Here is a 17634-nt window from a genome sequence, read left to right as displayed (position 1 = left end):
CAAGATGAGCGATTAAGTTGTTAAAAAGTGGACTGAATAATAACAACAAAAGTTCCAGCCAGACATCTGAACACACGGGTACTTGCTCTACAGTGGATCTATAACGCATTATTATAGGCACAAATAAAGTTTAATAAAGATTAACCTCAAACAGCCAACAACCTAGGAACTTTCACTTCTAGGATGTTTTTCTTGAGTCTATTCTCCAAAGCTACCGTTATGCTTAACTTTGTCTATTATACTATTAAAACTGTCAAGTTGCACTTGAAAAGAAAAATAGGCTAAGATTTAACTAAATATGATGACATTACTGACTGAAGAAGCAGGATGTCTGCTAGAAGAGCAATATGATAACAGTCAATATCAAAAACACGTGCAGACAAATGGAAAATCTGAGACTAGTACGTAAGCTAATGTAATGCTTGGAAAGGTGTCACTTTGGTGGCATGCAGGGATCTCATATTTCTCATGTTATTTTTCCTAATAAATAGTAGTGCCTAGACAGGTCCCATAACAACTGCCAGATAAAAGAATTACAGCATTCATGTTCAGACACTATTATTTTATTACAGCAAGAAACTGATATAATTATTCAACTGATATGTTTTATTTTTGGTAGTTATGTTTGCTTTAGAAGATATAAGAAAGGCTAAATGAGAAGCAACATGTATAAACATGTCCTCATTGTCTCCATACAATGGCTGAAGACCATTGAAGGTTTAGCTGCGGCTGAGGCCCAACTGAAGACATCTCAAAATTGCTGTCAACCACAACCATCATTTAGTAAGGAAAACCCGGGATCTACTCAAGAGCAACACTCATAACAAGAGTGTACTTGTGTGTACTTTAGAACTAGTGTGTACTAGTGAAATCTTGCATTAAAATAATTCTCTTCACAAAACGTATATTACAAAGTGGAATATCAATCAGAACAACTGTTTAAAAGCATATTTTTTGGTGTACAAGCCTTGCATTAAGCTTGCTTGAGTGAGAAGTCAATGAGCAAAGTTTACAACCTTCACAGTTGCAGCACAGTAATGACTAAGTTGCTACAAATACACATTGGCATGATGTTACAGCTAGAACTCAACATTGACTCCCTAAGTCAATGGTTTCAGTGACGGGCCTTTATCCATGGTGTAAGTTATTTATCTTAGCTCCAGCTTCTGAGAGCAAAAGATTTTTTTTTTCCCCCAACTTTTGTTTCTAACCTTTTATTTAAACTTTGTTTCTAACCCCATATTGTTTCCAACCTAATTCAAAACCAACTTCTAGGTCCAATGATAGAAGACTCATGAGTTTTCTTTCCATTCTTTTAAGAAAAGTGACACCTGTTCTGATGACTATGCAACTACTTCACTAGCAAAATACGTTTCTTAAAGAAAACAAACAAAAAACCCTGAAAGTACCTAAACCAGCTTCCTTTACTTTTCCCACTTAGCAAGAGGGAAGCTAGGTACGAAGTGCTTGTCTAGGATGCAATCTCTGTACTATCCTATCTGCCAGTGTCTCCTTCATTTATTTACTGTTAAGTTATTAATGTGCAATTTAAATATATAGCTATTGAAAAATATTTCCTCAGTAGGTATATAAGAAAAGGAACTTACCACAGGGATAATATCAAATCACAGCAGTGGTAAATGAAGTTCACTATCATCACCCTTCTACTGAATAAATATGAAAATTTTCAGAATCACTGACTAAAGGCATATTCTCCTACATGTTAGGTATTACTACGTCTGCTGACTTCCTTCCAAAGCTGCTTTGTTATAGCACTAATGTAAAGCAACAGAAGACCTGGCAGCCACAGGCCTGTATTACAAACACATTACTTTCAGCCTTCTACAGAGAAAGCCTGCTACTCAGTTTGTCATTCTTAGCATAATGAATTACATTTGCAGATCAAAAAAGGATTATGCATTTTCCAAGTGCATTATGTAAAAGTCTGTGTTTATTGACACAGAAAACTGATGGTTGCCCTTCTTAATTACAGAATATTTCAGGCTTCATATCTCCAAATTTTCCTCATTATATTGCATCTCTGCTCCTCAATTTGCTGTTGACCATGTGAAGTCCCATTAATCTCAGCAATAATCCGAGTAAACTCAGAAACTGCCTACAGCCAAGCAAGCTACAGGTCTCTGAAAACAAATCAAAATATTAGAAGAATTTCAAAATGAAGTGTGTTTTAATAAAAAACATTAACAGCAGTGCCAAATGCTGTACTACCCTCACTCAATGTCAGAACAGGTAGTTTTTGGGTTGTGAGCCAAACAAGATATGAAACCAACTACATATCATATGTTGTTAGAAATAAACAGAGTGTAAAATAACTTGCTTTTCCTATTTTACTGGAGTATTCTTTGTAACTATAAGTACTAGACAGTAAAAACTACTTGTTGTATCGTTGCCTTTTTTCTCCCCACCACTCTCATTTCTGAGATACTTTGAAACACTTCATTAGAAGGCCAGCTATCTGGTTTGGAAGTTGCAATATCATAAGAGAATGAATTTAAGCAACCGTCTCTTAGTTTTGCTTACATACCTTAAATGTTGGATCCAAAATCAAAGACTAAGAATGAAAATCAGACACGAGAGTGGACAACAGCAACATACGTTTTCTTACAGGTTGCTGAAGTTTTATGGCAAATAAATTGTTTACCGGCAGAAGCTTCAGAATTATTTTGAATTAACATATGCTTTTGTCCAGTCTGATGAAGAAAATGTATCATAGACAGACTTGCTTTTACATCTGTAACAAAACATACCTGTCCCAGTCAAAAGTCCAGCACTCTTCTTTCGTGCATAAGCGCGTAAGTGGTTGGACAGGCTAACAGCACTTGTAAACGTCGTATTGCAATGCACACACGTTCTAAGCTTCACAGGCATACCTATCATTCAAAAGAAAACTATAATCCAGTTCTCTCTTCAAAAAATGAAATTCTCAAAGCGTTGTAAAAAGTTTTCTGCAATAAAGATGGTTTAAAATATATTCACTGCATTGATGCAATTGTTTAGTATATTAGAAGGATCCAAGTTACCCGTTATTAGTTTTCCACCTAGTGCTTTAAGCCAAACCATGTTATTTGAAAAAGAACAGAAAGGAGGCAACTTGAGCCCAGTAGGCTACTCTGCATTTAATACCTACTACCAAGCTCCTACAGATCTCCACATACTGAAGCTCTAATTCCAAAATACAATCCTGCAATTTGAATAGCACAATTCTGTTGAGAAATTTCAGAGCTTTCAGAATTTCCAATAAAGAGAATTTGAAAAGTCAAGTTGACAAAGTGGTAATTAAAAGTGTTTTACCCATAAGACTAAAGCACTCAATACTAAAATTAGGCTGCTGTTGAAGGCTCAGAGAAAAAGGTGGTAAAACACACCACTGAACAGCTGTTAGACAAAACATTTTGTTCAGTGCATTTTCTATTCATTACTTTAGATGCACAACTGATAATGAAAGTAAATTATTTGAAGTTTTTTTGCTAAAATCTTGTGCTAAATAAATATCAACAAAGCAACATGCTATTTATCACACGAAAACAATGAAACAATACTGAACTCCTCACTTACGGACCAAGAAACCATTGTAACTTATCTCCTCCTCAACTTCACAATATTTCTCCCTGCATTTTACTAAAGATATATTGTTTTGGTGAACTAATATTTCAGGTTCTCTACTAATAAATTATTAGAAGAATAAATGAAAAAGCTAAAACTACTCAGCTGTAAAGTCTCTGCAGGAAAGAAAGAATGCTATTCTCCAGCAGCCCACAGAAGACATGCTGTTTTTTCAGGCAAGTTACAGAAGAAGAACACCTGGTTGGTAAAAGCCTTTATAAAACTAAAACCAGAATTAGGAATATTTGCCTTTTTAGGAAAAAAAAAAAAAGATTTTCAACTTGATGTTAAATATTTTCTTATTAACTCAACTGGCACAGTGCGTTAGTTATCAAATTCTGTTACCTCAGCCACAGAAAACTATCGGGCCCCATTCAGAACTGTTAGTACTATGCGAGCGTATGTTTATTTTTACTTGTTGTTCATCATAACCAAACAGGTTCTACCTAGTATTGAGCAGTAAATATTATACAGAAAGCAAAACACAGTGTCAGGTTTGGCAAGCTATTCCTTGAGCATTATTTTTCAAATCATTAAACCTGTCAAAGATACACTTCCTTTATTAAGCAATCTCCTGTCTTAAGGGACAACCACAGACGTACAGAAGACATAAAATGTAATTCTTTTCCACTTCTACTATGTCATTTTAGAAAGCCACCCTTCTTAAGAGATTTATTGCCACACTTTTATAGCCCCTAAAAGAACTTCTGAGCACATCAGATTGTTGGGTTTTTTTGTTTAAAGAAAGAAAAGAATACAGGTGAAAAAGTACTAGGCACTGCCAGTTTTACTAGCCTGCTTAATAACAAGAAAAGAAACAGCACAAAAAAAAGTCAGGGGTATAAAAATAAGATCCTGCTCTCCAGTCTTGAAAATCCTGTAGCATTGGTGGTGTCCAACCAAGAAACCAGTAAATGCAAGCTCTACATACACATTAAAAAGGATGTTGTAAGAGTTCCCCAAGACTAGAAATAATTCTCATGTGACAAGTAAGTTAAAAACATCACCCTACAAGCCTGCTCTATTAGTATACAGAGTAGCTAGGAAGTTGATTGCAGAATTGTTTCATTAGCACAATTCTCAGTGGAGGGACAATCTAGGTCCTTATTGGTCAGAGGCCGTGCATTGGAAACCTGCTGGCTACAACTGTATGCCAACAAAGCTTGAACCAGCACAGGTTGTCTCTCAGGATAGTCAGGCCCTAAGCAAGCATGAGTTTCTCACAGCAGCCACAATTTGCAACAAACAAGAATTAATCTATGTTGTAAGAGTATGTTTGCCTAAAACCATCAAAATTAGTTGACAGTGATTCACCAATCTGAAGCATTATGCATTTATAATGGTATCAACAGTTCTGTTAGTTTGAGCAAACGCTGCCTTGCACAAACCTTGAAGACTTAAATGCAGTATTCCTAAACCAGCTGTTCCAATGCCCAAAATCAGGGTTGCAAGCTCAAACATTTCAGAACTGTTAGTCTACCAAATATGCACAGACACTTCAACTTGTTTACTGCAGGATGTGTTGTCTTCCTTACTGAGGCTCACTTTGTGTCCACTTTCAATGTGCAAGCCCAGTCATATGCAGAACAGGAACTATATTCCATGCAAAAACCCTTCAGTGCTGCTGAGGGGTTTTTTCACTTTAGGAAAAACATGTCAAAAAAATTTGCTGTGCTACCTCTTGCAGTCAAGTGTCCTCTGGAAATGGAACAAGAATTAAATGAACAGAATCCCAAATAAAATACTCTGCACTTGTACATTTTCTACGAATGATATGATTCTTTGGAAATGTTGTCAAGAAACACCTTCTTACCTGACTGCATAGTCAAGTCCATTTTTTGTGGCTGATACATCAATGGACTGTCTTCATTTAATGGAAGAACACATTTCTGAACAAACCTCTTTCTTGCAGTTTGATTATGAATCTTTTGAGGGGAAATATCAGGATTCCTTTCTTCTCCTAACCTCTTGTTTTTCAGGAGTTCTATCAGTGTAAGTGACTGATTTCTTTTTTCATCATGTAGTACTGCTTTTGTTTCATCACATTCATTTAGGAAACTCAGCCCTTCTTCCTCTGATGCAGACACAGATATATCTTCAGTCTTTAAGCCATTATGGTATGCTTCAAGAGGTATAACATTCTGAGATAAAAAGTCATCATTTGATGCAAATTTCTGAGCAACAAATGGTCTGGGAATAATACGGCGACTGTTCAAAGCCTTTAGGATTTTTTCATACTTCTCTTCATTTTGCATCATTTCATTCAGAACACAGATGGGAGACTTGTGCGCGTCCCACTTGGTTTTGCCAAGCCTCTTCAGGTGTCCTCGCACATGGTTAGACAATCCAATTTTAGTATCGAACCAGCCACCACAGAGCTGACATGTATGCTCAGAGGAAGTTTCAGATTTCTCAATCGCTACAAAGAAAATAATTATAATGTTTTTTGACAATTATATACAGTTAAACATGACAACTGCAAATCACAAGAAGAGAGGTTTTACAAGAAGCTAAAGCAAGCCTTGTTCAGTGCTCAATAAATTCCTTTGTCCACCCAACTTTGTACCCAAATAAAAAAACAAATCTTACCTTTTCTAACACGTTTAACTGGAGTCCCTGTTCCAGCTCTTTTAAAATGCTGCATTTTGTCACTTGTTGCTATCTGTTCTGGTGAAACAACATGACGGGCTTCATAGCTTAGTCCAGCTCTGTGAAGATGTCCTCTGACATGATTGGACAAGCCAACACCTGTTTCAAAGGTTGCTGGACAGTATGGGCACGATTTCTTTTCAAGCGACAAATCAGTCCAGTGGAAAACTGAATTATGCTTTGGCAATGCTGATCCTACATTTTCTAAATTCTGAGGATCATGCAAGTCATGCAAGAAGTTACTACCCTCAGCATCTTCGTAATACTCAAAATAAAAGCCATCATTCTGCTCATAACCAAGTGAAGATTTATCACCAGCTTCATTATCTTCCATTTTACCTTTGAATATGGGGAATAGGTTTACATGCTCCTGATTAATATCACTGTAAGATTCATCCTCCACAGACTGTGTAGTGTAATCACATAGTTCAACATTATCCCATGAACTTTCATCCTCCGTTTCATAGCTGTCTTTTTTTTCAGCAGAGTTTAGTTTCTGTAAAACAACAACAGTCATTTTATGCAGAAAATCTGGATAGCAATCCAAATCATCTCCTGTAACAGAGCCTTCCCTCCTGGATTCTTTAACCACTCTCTTTACAGCTACATGCCTACGATCTTTACAGCCTTCTGCCCTTTTGCAATCAAGGCTATTTGAATCCATGACAAAACAATTATTACTTGATGAAGAAAACAAATGTAAAGTACTGACAGATTTGGACTCTTCCTTTTTTAAATGCAATGGGTAAGAGTCACTAGATTTTTTAATAATCCTGTAGTTTTCATATTTGTGTCTATATAAATAATTACTTTTTTTGGAACTAGCTTTCTGCTTTGCTGCTTGATGAAAACATCTACGTTTTTGGTCAATGCTATTTCTAATAAAAAAGTTCTTGTTTGTAGAATTTAGATTGCACACACTTACAGATGACTGTGAAACGCTTTTCCGAGCCTTCTGTATCCTGTAGGGTCTCTTGTGAAGTTTTGCGAAGTTACTGGATTGTGAAGTAGAGCCAAATGATCTTTTTACATCCTGTTTTAAAGCAGAATTCTTTGGGAAAGTAGAAGAATGTTTGATCAACTGTTTTGTCCTGCTACGAAAATCTAAAGATTCTTCTATTAAACTGCCTTTTCTTTTATCTAGTCTAAGATGGCTACCAAAGGGATCAAGGCATGATGCTGAATGCAAATATGCCATGTGTTTTTTTAAAATGCTTCTAGCTGAAGTAGCAAACGGACACAGCTTACACATATATGTCGATGACTTTCTTGAGGATCCTAAATAAGGATCTTTCAAGGATGCCTTTTTCTGACTTTTTCTCTGGGACAAGTCGCTACCAATAATTGAACATTTGACTACTGCTCCATGAGCGATCCCTCGATGGCACTCCAGTTCATTTTCTGTCACAGCCATAAAATTGCATTCCTCACAACAGTAATATCTTTTATCTTTTTCATGGGTCTTTGCATGCTGCACAAACGTTTTGGGACAATTGGTACCAAATACACACTGTGGGCATTGTAACCGTGCACTCCTACCCTCATCCTGAAGTTCTTTCAGCTCACGGATTTCTTCCATCAATTTCTGCCTTCTTTCCTGGTGAATTATCATATGTTTAAGAAGTGAATTACGATCTCGAAATGTCCTTCCGCATTCCCTACAGGCATAGGGCCTGGGGACATTGAGGTGTCGGAAATGACTGTTCCCATCTAAATGGTACATCATATGCCTATGCAGATGTTTCTTCTCTCTAAAATTCACATTGCACTTTGTACAGGGATAAAATGATGGTTCATCAGCACTGAAAGTAGATGGTGGTTCAGAATCATTCTCTTCACATTTGTTTTTCAAAGTATTGGATAGAAAAGTGCTAGTGTGAACAGGAGAAGTATCTTCTGCACAGTTACTAGTGGGACTATAAATGAGCTGCTGGATACCATCAACAGTTTCCAGCTCTTCATCTGTAGACTCAGGCTTTACTTTACTCAAAGAATATTTCTGTGGTTCTACTATTTGTAGCTCCTCATTCTGCTCTAAGAATTCAACATTTAATAGTTTTGATTTACTAGGAATACAACTGGTATCATCAAAACAGTCTTCGGTATAGCGTGTTATTTTACTAACATCCATTTTCCTTTTTCGCTTCTTTTCTAGCCCTACCTTACAGTGAATGGGAGACTTCTCTATTGTTTCTTCATTAGTCATAAGAAACTGTATAAACTCTTTCTGTGGATCCCAGCTGGGATCACATCCCGATCTGAAGCCACCTGTACCTGAGGAAATGCTTGTTAATGTATCGACACAATCATCTTTTACTAGTAAATTTTTATCATCTTCACAAACTTCTACTTGGTCTACTAAAGTGCTATCTACACTATTTCCTACTGTTTTCTGTGAATCACAACCAACTGAAGCAGAGGTAGGTAGATTTTTAATGGAATGAGTCAGGTTCTTAGCATGTGCTACATCAGGTAACAAAAATAAAACTTGGTGCTGATTGGATTTCTGTGTTGTACTCTTGGCGGGCAGCTGAAGATCATGAACCACTGTCAAAGTTGAGCAGGAATCTGAGAGATGACCTCCAGGCTGTCCAGTGGTTAATGAAACGCTGCCTTTATTCATAATGGAAGTCTTTGTTGAGGTGGAGTGTGAAACTGGTCCATTAACAGCAGTTCCTCTAGACAACATAAAGTTTTCACTAGAAACAGTAGGAGCACCAGTGTGTATAAATAGAGAAGCCTGGCCTCCACTTAAGGCTTTTTCAGATCTGTCCCTTGATAGCTCCTCAGTCAAAGTGTTGTTCTGAAATGATGTGTCACTCTCGTCTGGTTTGGGAATGCCACCTTCTTCCTCAGATACAAAATTATCATCACACAGGATTTCTTCTTCTTTAGCACAAGTGACTCCAGTATTTGTCTCTAAATCACCCATATTGCTGGTCTGTCCATTAAGTACATTTATACTAAAAAACAAACAAGAAAAAATCAGGCAATTGCAGAAATAAATAATGACTTTAATTTACAGCTTTCTTCAGGATCACTCTTCACACTGTAATCTAAAAAGATGTTTTGAACTTGTCAAAAATCTACTTTTCCTTTAGGATATCCAGAACATTTATAGTGAATCAATGAAGCAATAAACAAATTATATTGTTTTTGCTGCACTATTAATAACCATACAGCAAACTAGTCACTGCCAAATATCCCATTCAAAGAAGCCTGACACCTACACACAAACAAAATGAGGAAAATTAGATTGTCAAAACAAAAGCAAATACATTCTATATGTACATAAATACAGATTATCTTCAGTTGTTCTCCAGAAGTAAAAGCAAGAAGTAAAGGCTACCTAGACATCTATTAGCAATTCTGGGGGGGGTTTTTTAAACATTCTTTAGGAATCTAAAACAGTCTTTATGTTTCTCAAGGTAGCACTTTTTTGGAAGTACTTCCATACAACTGACCTGATGCTACATGGAAACCTGCAGAAGGGAAAAACACAATGAAGCTGGTTTTGAGCATCTGATTAGTGACAGAGACACAGCTAAGGATCAAACTCACTGAGGAAAATAGATGTCTTCCTATTCCCTTCTTACAAAAGGGCTCTCCTTGCTTTAAAACAAATAAATCCCATTTGCTTATACAGCTATTTTAAACAATAAGCAAATTAATCAACATCTTATCAAAGGTGGGGGGAAAATACTGTAAGAACAAAACATTTCATTGGGATCTACCTACCAGATGAAGTCACTGTGTTGAATCCAGAGCATGACACTAACAATATCTTCCAGTACAGAGAACTACTGCATATTAATTCCCCGTGGGTGGCCTTGTCTTTCTACAAGTGACTCTTACTCATACATCAAATCATCTATTCAATGCTTAGTGAGCATAAAGGAGCTGCCTACACATGAAAATCAATGTGTGACCAACAGGAATGTAAACTTCAGTCTACCCTGGCATTCACTTTTTATAGAGGTCCTCAGAACAGAGTGAGCATACGGCATTAAAACATTCATCTAGGAGTCAGGACATCTGTATTTTGCAGAAATCATATATTTTACCCTTAGAGAATACTACTCACTTTGATCTTTTGTGGGATTTGATTCCAGCAATCACATAGTTTCAGTTACTAATTAGCATTTTGAATGGAACTCAGTTAAAAGGAGTTATTACCTAGATTCTTTGAATTAAGATGTTATAACTCACAACTAATATCCATGGCCTCCTGCAATGGTCCTTTATCGAAATCCAGGAAGACCACTTTGGACATCCTTTTTTCCTAAGGAGAGAAAACAGCCTAGTTAAACAACACCAGTTTCATCTTCATACATAATGTTTTAAAATATGTCCCGTATTTTAAACTCAGCAGAATGACAGTTATTCACACAATTCAAAGCTAACTACAGCTTCACAGAAATTCTCTTTTATTACACTTGTTTTGTTTCAAATCAGCAAAAGGACAAAACAATTATTTAACCTCTCTGAGTTTGTAAGAAACAAACCCTAATGCCGATAACTTACTTTTGCAGATAAAGTCATTCTATTTGGAGTAGAAATACAATGAAAAATTCAGTAATGAAAAAAATATTTCCTTTGCTACTCCATCACTGAACTAGTCAATTTAGAAATGCTCACATCAGAGCCATAATAAACGTTTAAAGTATGTGAAATATTTGATTGTATTATTATCTATAACATACCTTTACGTAAATGTTCTATTAGACACCCAGTTCCTCATCTTGCCATTTCTTAGATTTTTGTTTCTCTTTGCTGTTTTGAGATGGGTCATTTTTCACTGTAATAACGACTTCCAATAAGATCACATCCAAAGCTATCACCCTAAAATGGTGATAATGCACCACCCAGCAGGAGTCTTTACATCACCTACAGACGTTAGAAATGGGCAGTGCAAACATGTGCCAAGAATCAGTAATGCAGAAGTCAATTAAAGAAGTGAAGCCTACAATGATGCACAACAGCTCCAGCAATTTTACAACTCAAAAACGTAGGCTTCATACAGTATCAGGCAGCAAAGTACAAAACTGGTCACCAAACCTTGGTAAGAAATTGAGTAAGACAATTTTGCCTGGAAGAGGCGCATTTTCCTTGGTTTACTGCTGCAGAAGCAGACAAAAGCGTGCTCAGTCAATATGAGAGCCTGTATTAGCTTTTCTCAACAGGAAGCAACGTTGCTAACGAAGTGGTAAATTCAGTGTTAATGAGTGGCTTCACTGTTACCACCTCTGAGGTAAAACCTTCCATGTTCCAAGTTCCACCCATCTGTTCTGGTGTGAGGGGTTCAGAGGAAGAACAGACGCTTCCCCATTTAAAGCAACTTCACTGGTACCCCCGAACAGCGGGGGGGCAGACTGAGAATATGGTGCTGCTTGGAGACTGCAATCCTCATTATCAGAATGGCTCCTCAAAACTTCACACAGGTTTACAAGGTGAAGACAAAATTATATTGCTCTACGTACAAAATCATAATGCTAATGAATATTAGTATTAAAGCTGAAGTTAAGAAAGTGGCTAAGACACCCTGTGGTCACCATTAAACTGAAATTCTCTTCAGAGTTATCAGATATCTAAAGCATTACCTAATGCAATCTTGTAAGAGACTCCTCTCCATACTGTGTATTTACGGAGACAGGGAACCATTCCATATGGGTATGATTACAAGTCTTCCATGGTAAAACAGGTATCCCCACAGATTTCAGTCTTTGAATCAAGCCTGAAATGCTTACGGTATCAATAACATCACTGGTACATTTTAATATTTTTTCAGCTAATTATCACTTTTATTCTTATCATCATGTGTCATTACTTTCCCAGCTATCAAGTTGGTACAATTCACTATTTTTTGTGCAGGACAACAACAATAAAGTTAACGGTTTTAACAGTGTGGCATTAGAGAAAACAAAAAATGTATTTTTAAATTGCAATAATTTAGTCTTGTGGTAACACTGAACCAAGATGCAGTAATTCAGTTACATTACCTACTCCATGTGTCAGAATTTATGCAGTAACAATGACAGGTATAACTAAAGACACAATGCCATGTTTTTTTAGGAAATGCTATCATCTAACTTGTCTCTTGGGGAAAAAAAGAAAAATCAATCATTGTAACTAAGATGTAACCAAGGCTATGCAACGAACTTTGCATGCTTCCATCAAGAGTTTTAAAATCATCTTCTCTATACCATATCAGGAATACAAAATTATTAATTCTGTCAAAATATATAGCATTTAATACTTGGTGTATTTGAAAAATTAAAAATTGAGATTAAACTTTCAATTTGTAGAAAGTACTGTTTATCATATCCACTACCAGGACTATACTACCTCAACTAGATGGTTGAGGTAATTTTTATTTAAGGATCTAGTGCAATATACCTAGGAGATATATACATGTAAAAAGGGTGATGGAAAATGTCTGGAAAAGCCTACACAAGTGTACACAATTCCAGCTCCTACCTTTGAAACACACTTCATCTAAAGGCTAGGTCGAATTCAATTATTTAAATTCAATTATTCAGTTCAATTCAATTATTTCAGTTAAGCCTAGAATAACTGCAATGCACTTAACAGCGTTATTCTTGGTTTACATGCTATGTTATTTACTATACAGAAATTACTTAATATTCAAAAGTAGAAAGAAACCAATTATTTATTCAGCTAAGCCACACTCCACTATTAATTGATTCAAAATCTACCTAATTTTAAATACTGTTTTTATTTATAAAGTATCAGTTTTAAAAATCATAATGTGTTCTGCAGATATGACTGCCTGTGGCCAGACAGTCTAAGCATTAAAAGTGTAAGGTCAGATCTATCTTCAAGCTGACAGATCGTAATTTAAATGCCTTAAGCTAATCTTATTGTCTTAAAAAATCTTGAACATCAGTATTTTTGCAAACTATCAGCACTTGCTATAACACCCTTACTACACTACATCTTGAGGTTACTACAGAAGAAATGAGGTGATAATTGCATATTAACATAATTATTTGGTAATCCCTCCAAGCAGGCTTCCTAGGTCACTCAGTAATTCAGATTAGATGCAACCTTCCTGCCATCAGATCTATGCTGTCCACTTTCTGTTCATTAATAATTCTTTTTGATAGGAATGTACTTAAATCCATTGTTCTATGTACATTTTTAATTGTATTTATTACCAGTAGGTTTATGACCTTTCCAAGTCCTCATTTCATAACTACAACCTTTAGGACGCAGTGGGGTCTCACACCAAATCAGGAGCACTGCCTTCATGCAATGCTAGTTCAGTAAAGCTTACACCTCAGTGCAAGCTCAGTGTCATTTCACAGGGACTTACAATAAATTTGAAAGCGCACTGGAGCTGAAAAATTAAGACAAAAGAATTTGGCTGAGTTTGTGAAAAGCATGAAGTGCCTTTATGCATTCTGATATCAAGTTTCTCACTAAATTCATAAATATGAGCCAACGAGCTAAAAGCACAGAGCGACTATTAAGCAGCACAAAAACTTAGAAGTCATCTCCTAAATGGTTTGAATTTAATCAGCCTAGTTAAAGAAACTGAAGAAATACAGTGTCTTTCAGCAGTGCTGTAACAAGGCAAAAACTTACTTGTCCTGTGCTAAATAACTCCTCATAAGTCAAGTCCTTTAAGCAGATGTGTGAATAACCAGGACACTCAAGGGATTGTTCAAATATTCAAGACATAGGAAATGTGCTTCAGGTTTGCACTGCTCCCATTTAGATTTTTCATTGAGACTTCATTATGTAAATAGAGAAAACTAACAAAACCTTCCATTTTTCCACAAGTGCTCCTGCAATAAAGCTTTCTCAAGTGACAAGACTGTATCAAAGGTGATGGAACCAAAGTCACAGATTTTTTGGGCAACAAACAGAAGACCAGAGAGAGTTTAAGTACATCATGGTGCAGGACTAAAAAAGCATCTCCTTCCATTTTGCCCCATCAGTCTTTGCTTTAAAACCTTAATCATGGCAAATATCAAGCACAGAACTTCTGTCAAAAGAGAAAGGTTTAAGAACCTCTGGAACATGAAGGTTTGTACAGAGTAATAGAGGAACTGGTAGTGTACCAGCACAAACCAGCCACATCTTGAGAGAAAAAGAACAACCTTAGAATTCAGCTGCACAATATTTTTGCCTCCTCCATATAGTAATGCACAGAGTTTATGCCTCTGGAGCTTTGGGTGTTACCTAGCAATATTAATGGCCCAAATCAGTAAAATCACGATACTTTGATCATTACAAGAATACCTATTACTTGTTTTCCAGTTTTTTTTTTTTTAAAGCTATCCCACTCCACCCTTCAAATGGAAATAAAACCACAAAGCCTGACAACTAGAGGTGAGTCAGTGACTCACCTTGCCTTCCCTCAGCTTCTATTTGTGTTTGCAAATTAAGCTGTTGAAAATACATTTCCTTCTCCACAGCAGGAACACTATTTGTAGACTGCCTTACTTAGCTTTGAAATCTACAAATGAACACTTCTGCATTTTTTCAAAATTTCGTAGTGAAAAGACAGCTTGTTTAAATAAGCCTAATACCATGAGTACCCCCCCCCCACCTACTTTACACACAGTCCACGGTTATTAATCTAATTACAACATGAAGAGTTCCATTCAAAACTAGTTATCTTCAATACAATTCAAATCCACAGCTGTTCATGTAACAATACGAATACTGGAAAACTCTCATAGCTAACTAGACTGCCATACTAAAATTTTTTAAAGCAGTATGAAATATAATCAATACAACATTTGTATTATACCTAAATAAATACAAAGTTACTGACACCCACAGTATAACCTTTTTAAAATACTGTTAGAAAGTTCACTGAGTTGTCAAGTATCTGTGGAAAAAGGTGACCATAGAGAAATTCTCAGTTATAGAGCAGCCATGACAAAAGCAGCTCATCTTCTCAAAAAGATTATAATTGGGAAGATCAACCCAAAGCACACTTTTTCAGAAAGTTATCTTCCTTAAACTTAGTTCCTAATGCAACGCCTTCAAAAGCTCTCTGTCACAAACAGTAAGTAAACCAAAAATTCCTTAAAAATGTCAAAATTTCAGAAACTTGATTTCTAGTCTAAAACATCTAAGAATGGTATGTTAACATCTCATGTGAACGGAAACTGAACAAAACTTAACAACAACCATCATACAATTAGAAATCACAAAATAGAATTCCATTATTGCCACCAACCACTCTTAATCTTACTCCTCTAGTATTGATTTGCTTGGGGAAATAACCAGTTTGTCACAATGGGGGGCATCATGCTAAAATTCAATACTGAAATCAATAATAATAAATGACAGCACAATTTAAGTGTGGCAAGAACCACATGTATCACTATAGAAAATACTTCTATGGTTTTAACTGCTCATGCAGCAGTTTAAGACAGTTTCATGGGCAGGTGCTTTTCAAAATGAACTAGGTATTACACAGGATGAATCCCTCTTCTTCACTACCATATACTTAAATACCTTCCTGATGTGCCGTGCCACACCTCAAGAGAGGCTCTCAGTGTTGGCTCTTCAGGCAATACAGTAAAAGTATTTCCTCCCTACAGAACCCACTGCCACCAGCAATGTTCCTCTCCAGTCACACTAAGTGAGACATTTCACAGAGACACCATGTTTAGGGAAGTATCCACACTCTTCCAGAGTTTAAGATCACCAATACTGTCCTTACATGGGGCATTATCCTAAAATTAAAGAACCTGCTGACCATTGCAGAAGACTCTGGCTAGCAGAGAAGTATTTTCAACATGGCATCATATACTGTCAAATTACTGTGCTATTCATTGGAATTACACTTTTCTACGCAGCAAAGCCAGCTTAAATAATTGCTGCCTTCTTCCACTCTCCCAGGTTCCTCCTTTCACACCTTATTAACCATTTCATGACCCAGTTCTAAAGGCTGGGATCCAAACACCTCTGAATCAGCAGTCGAGAGGTGACAACTATGGGTAAGGGCACAAACTTTCACTAGCTTTGTTGACAGAAAAATCCACTGGGGAATCTTTTCCCAAAATCTACATTAATGAATAAAAAAAGTAAAAATGTAGAGAACATTTCATAAGGCAAAAAAGAAGCTTTGACAGTCATCTATTAAACTGCAGAATGCAGCACTATAAAGAATTCTACCATGAAGCAAATTTTATGTTCTAAAATTACTTGAAATAAACTACTCAACTGAAGCAAAATGTTAGAAGTAAATGCTAAAATAATTCAACTGGGGAACATTAAACACATCTTCTGAGAATACTATTAACACAAGCAATACTCTTAAACTGCGAATTAGACATGATAGCTAGATTTTCCATAGAGACATACAAATGCAAATCCTTCCAGTGGGTTAAATAAAAAGTATTTTCATTTCTAAAACACATAACTAACTTTCAGAAATTTAAAAACTAATCTACTCCTCCTTAACCTACAGTTTTACGGGATCAGGCACCGTATCTGCTCAGAGACAAGTCCTTTCGAAGCCAGGTACTGCCACCAAGTGGTGGTGAAATTTGGATTTGCAAATTGAGTTATTCCCCATGTGTAGAGCACACAGAACTGAAAAACGTTCCTGCGGCTGCCAAATATGAGCAACGCTCTGCTAGCACAAGACATTTAAAAATTAATCAAAGCAGAGTCCAGATATCAAAATCTAAACCCTATCTTCAATGTAAAACAAAGGTTTTTCCAACAATTCGGTCCTTTTGTTCAGACACCACTCATAAGCAGTTGGGTAAAGAAACCTTTTTTCCAATACAAATCCAATATATAGCAATAAAACAATGAGGTGTTTTATATAACGTTATGCAAATTCCCAATGATTACAACTATATCACCAGAGAGGTCTTATTTTCATGATTGCAGGAAAAAGAGAATTTTGTAACTGACATAAAAGACCTCATAAGGTATAAATATCCAGCTTTTTTTCTGGATAAGCTACCCACTCAATCTACATTCATTAGTATGTAAAGATCACAATCAGACTGAAAGGAATTTTTAGAAATCAGATATATTTGACTATTTTTACAGGAATATTTCACAAGTTAATTAAACAATATTGTTGGTTACCTGCATGAACTAGTTGTGAAGTGTCAACTTTCTTAAAAATGATATTAAGAATACTTTAACCAAATTAACACAACGCATCTTTCAACTTCAGAACAATTCTGACCTTATTTACTGTTATATTGAATAAAAGTTGTCATTCTTTTTATCCAGCATGACCTGAAACACATCTAGCAGTTTCTCATGATTTTTGCTTTTTTGGCGGATAACCACTTGCTGTACAAACCTTAATGTAATCACAAATGTTCAGACTCTATCTCCTGCTAATGTAAA

General features: G+C 36.1%; 1 protein-coding gene across 8 annotated transcripts in view; it reads right to left on the bottom strand.

The window, feature by feature from the left end:
* The window catches only part of ZNF644 (zinc finger protein 644), a 74070-nt gene that overhangs the window by 7929 nt on the left and 48507 nt on the right, over nucleotides 1-17634 (bottom strand). For 6 of the 8 annotated variants that reach the window (XM_041483491.1, XM_041483486.1, XM_041483489.1 and 3 more), the window contains 3 exons: nucleotides 10483-10555; nucleotides 6214-9236; nucleotides 5438-6043 (listed from right to left, as the gene is read on the bottom strand). In XM_041483491.1, coding sequence (XP_041339425.1) covers nucleotides 5438-6043; nucleotides 6214-9205 — 3598 coding nt within the window. In that variant the 5' untranslated portion in view covers nucleotides 9206-9236; nucleotides 10483-10555. Of the gene's footprint in view, nucleotides 1-2768; nucleotides 2892-5437; nucleotides 6044-6213; nucleotides 9237-10449; nucleotides 10556-17634 lie in introns of all 8 variants that reach the window. The other 2 variants (XM_041483492.1, XM_041483490.1) reach the window with 2 other exon arrangements.

The sequence above is a fragment of the Pyrgilauda ruficollis genome, unplaced genomic scaffold (genome assembly GCF_017590135.1).
Source record: "Pyrgilauda ruficollis isolate IOZ18807 unplaced genomic scaffold, ASM1759013v1 scaffold6, whole genome shotgun sequence".
NCBI classification, from domain to species: Eukaryota; Metazoa; Chordata; class Aves; order Passeriformes; family Passeridae; genus Pyrgilauda; species Pyrgilauda ruficollis.
The sequence above is the reverse complement of the archived record's forward strand: the minus strand, read 5'-3'. Positions and strand labels throughout refer to the sequence as shown.